Here is a 2,828-nt window from a genome sequence, read left to right on the forward strand (position 1 = left end):
TGCGGTGTTTGCAAACCAATCGCCTGAACGTCCCCATCTTACCTAAGAGAGAACCCCTCCTACGTCTGCGAAGTGCTCCGAACTGATATATGACAATATCTACTTTGGATCACGTGCTCGGGGAGAGAGACTAAGACGGATAACGCGTCATCTCGCCTTCCCAAATTTTCCCCCCTCGCTAGATCGGGTCCAAAACCTCCATCTGGAGCCGGCAGGAGAAGAGAACGATGTTTAACTCGGTCAACCTGGGCAACTTCTGCTCGCCGTCGCGCAAGGAGAGGGGCGCTGATTTCGGCGAGCGAGGTAGCTGCGCCTCCAACCTCTATCTGCCCAGTTGCACTTACTACGTGCCCGAGTTCTCCACGGTCTCCTCCTTCCTGCCCCAGGCCCCCTCTCGACAGATCTCCTACCCCTACTCAGCCCAAGTGCCCCCGGTCCGGGAGGTCTCCTACGGCCTGGAGCCATCCGGCAAGTGGCACCACCGGAACAGCTACTCCTCCTGCTATGCGGCGGCCGACGAGCTCATGCACCGGGAGTGCCTGCCTCCTTCCACGGTCACCGAGATCCTCATGAAAAACGAAGGCTCCTACGGCGGCCACCACCACCCCAGCGCCCCGCACGCAGCCCCCGCCGGCTTCTACTCCTCAGTCAACAAGAACAGCGTCCTGCCTCAAGCCTTCGACCGTTTCTTCGACAACGCCTACTGCGGCGGCGGCGACGCGCCGGCCGAGCCCCCCTGCCCGGGCAAGGGCGAGGCCAAGGGGGAGCCTGAGGCGCCCCCGGCCTCGGGACTGGCGTCCCGGGCTGAGGCGGGTGCCGAGGCCGAGGCCGAGGAGGAAAACACGAATCCCAGCTCGTCCGGTTCAGCCCACTCCGCGGCCAAGGAGCCGGCCAAGGGAGCCGCCCCCAGTAGGTAGCAGCGGCCGGGATACAGGCGGGCAGCGCGGGAGGGAGCGGGAGAGGGAGGGCGAGAGCAGGGGGGAGGCGAGGGGAGCGGGGACGGCCTCGTGTTTTGGGTCAGTCCGATTTTATGTGGAGTTTTATAAGCATTCAAAGGATTTTATTATAACCTACAAAGCCCTCTCTCCCAACGACTCGACTTTTTACGATGGAGAAGGGGTGGGGAGGGAGGGAAAAGGGCTCTTTGGAAAAGCCGGGTGAACCCCCCTCCCCGTTATCTCCCTCGGTCTGTGAAATTTTTAAAAGCGCCACCATCGCGAGCGATATTAACTTTGATCGTGAACTTAGAAGAGCATTTAAGGAAGGATGGGGAGCCGGGCTGCCGGGGGGTGGGACGGAGGGGAGGGGTGGAGGGGGAGAAAGGGGAGGGCGAGGGAAAGACAGGGAGAAACTCAGAGAGGGGGAGTGGTGGGGGAGAGGCAATGGAGCAGAACCTGAGACCGGAGAGGCCAGCCGGGACTCCTCTGCTTCTTTTAAAAACTATTTTTGAAATGTTCAAACTATGTGTTCGCGGGTCCTTGAGCAGAACCCCAGCCAGCCAGCCGGGGAGCCTGGCGACAGGGGGTGGGGAGAGGCGGCTCAGGGGGCTCCCTAGGCTCCAGGCCTGGGTCTCCGTGTTTCACTGCGGTCCTCGGCCTTCAGCGCCGGCCTAGCCCGGTAGCTGGGCAGGCGCGGCCCCGCCGGGCGTCCTGGGGCGCCAGGGCCCCCGGAAGCGGCTCTCGGGTGGCTTTGGTGCCTGCTCGCTCGCTTCCTCCCCGCCTCCCCACTGCTCCCGCCCGATCTCACTTCTTCGCGCCTGTTCTCCGCGGTCCCCCTAGATTTGGGGGGGGGGGAGGGGTGGTGGGTTCTCAGAGCCACTAGGAGGGCAGCGCAGGAAGGGGCAGAGGACAGCGGCTGGGCAGGCGCCCCCCCCCCCTCCCGGGACGCACTTGGCCCGGCTGGCTTCCTTCTCCCCCAGACTCCGTCAGCCAAGGCTCTCGCCCGAGGGGAGGGGCGCCGACCCTGCGGTGGCCGGGATCGGACGAGCCGGACCTGGCAGGGGGTCCGGGGCTTGCCCCAGCACCGCGGCCCGGACGAGGAGAGCAGGCCGGCCCGGCGGGAGGGCTGCCTGGCGGTGGGCTGGGAGAAGGGCCGCTGAGCGCTCAGCGGGCTGGGGTCGCCCGGGTCTCACGTGTCTCTCTCCCCTCTCCTCGCACTTGCCCCCTCCCCTCCCCTCCAGACGCCCCCCGCACCCGCAAGAAGCGCTGCCCTTATTCGAAATTCCAGATCCGGGAACTCGAGCGAGAGTTTTTCTTCAACGTGTATATCAACAAAGAGAAGCGGCTGCAGCTGTCCCGGATGCTGAACCTGACGGACCGACAAGTGAAAATTTGGTTTCAGAACAGAAGAATGAAAGAAAAAAAACTAAGCAGAGACCGGCTGCAGTATTTCTCGGGAAACCCTCTGCTGTAACCGCAGACCGGGCCCTTTTGGGGGAGGGGGGGGAAAGGGGGAAATTATTTTATTTTATTTTTATTTTTTATTTTCTAACTCGCCTTCTTTCCGCGGGTGGAAAACTGGACTGTGGCCAGGGCTGGCCCCCACTGCCGTCGCCCGCACTTCTTTCTGGAACCTCCTCCACCTTCCGTCTGACTCTCGCTGTGGGACAGGGACCGAGCCTGGAAAGAGGGTGGAAGGGAAGTGTCCGACCCAAGGCGAGTGGACATAGCTGGCTCCGAGGCCAAGACTCTTTATTTAAAAGAAAACACACCTCGCGACAATGTCTTGCTGCTTGGATTGGGTGGGGGAGGGGCGAGAGTCGTGGGCGCCTGAGAGAACAATCCTTGAACCAAAAGCCTTCCCTTGCCCAAGTGAAAAGATCTGCTAAG

The 2,828-nt window shown here is 62.4% G+C and overlaps 1 protein-coding gene across 1 annotated transcript; it reads left to right on the forward strand.

The window, feature by feature from the left end:
• Positions 1 to 227: 227 nt before the first annotated feature.
• On the forward strand, positions 228 to 2,412 carry HOXC11 (homeobox C11). The gene is made up of 2 exons (XM_060657428.2): positions 228 to 909; positions 2,180 to 2,412. The coding sequence occupies exons 1-2, from the start codon at positions 228 to 230 to the stop codon at positions 2,410 to 2,412; spliced, it is 915 nt and encodes a 304-aa protein (XP_060513411.2).
• Positions 2,413 to 2,828: the final 416 nt, after the last annotated feature.

Source organism: Panthera onca, chromosome B4 (assembly GCF_046562875.1).
Source record: "Panthera onca isolate mPanOnc1 chromosome B4, mPanOnc1 haplotype 2, whole genome shotgun sequence".
In the NCBI taxonomy this organism is placed as follows: domain Eukaryota; kingdom Metazoa; phylum Chordata; class Mammalia; order Carnivora; family Felidae; genus Panthera; species Panthera onca.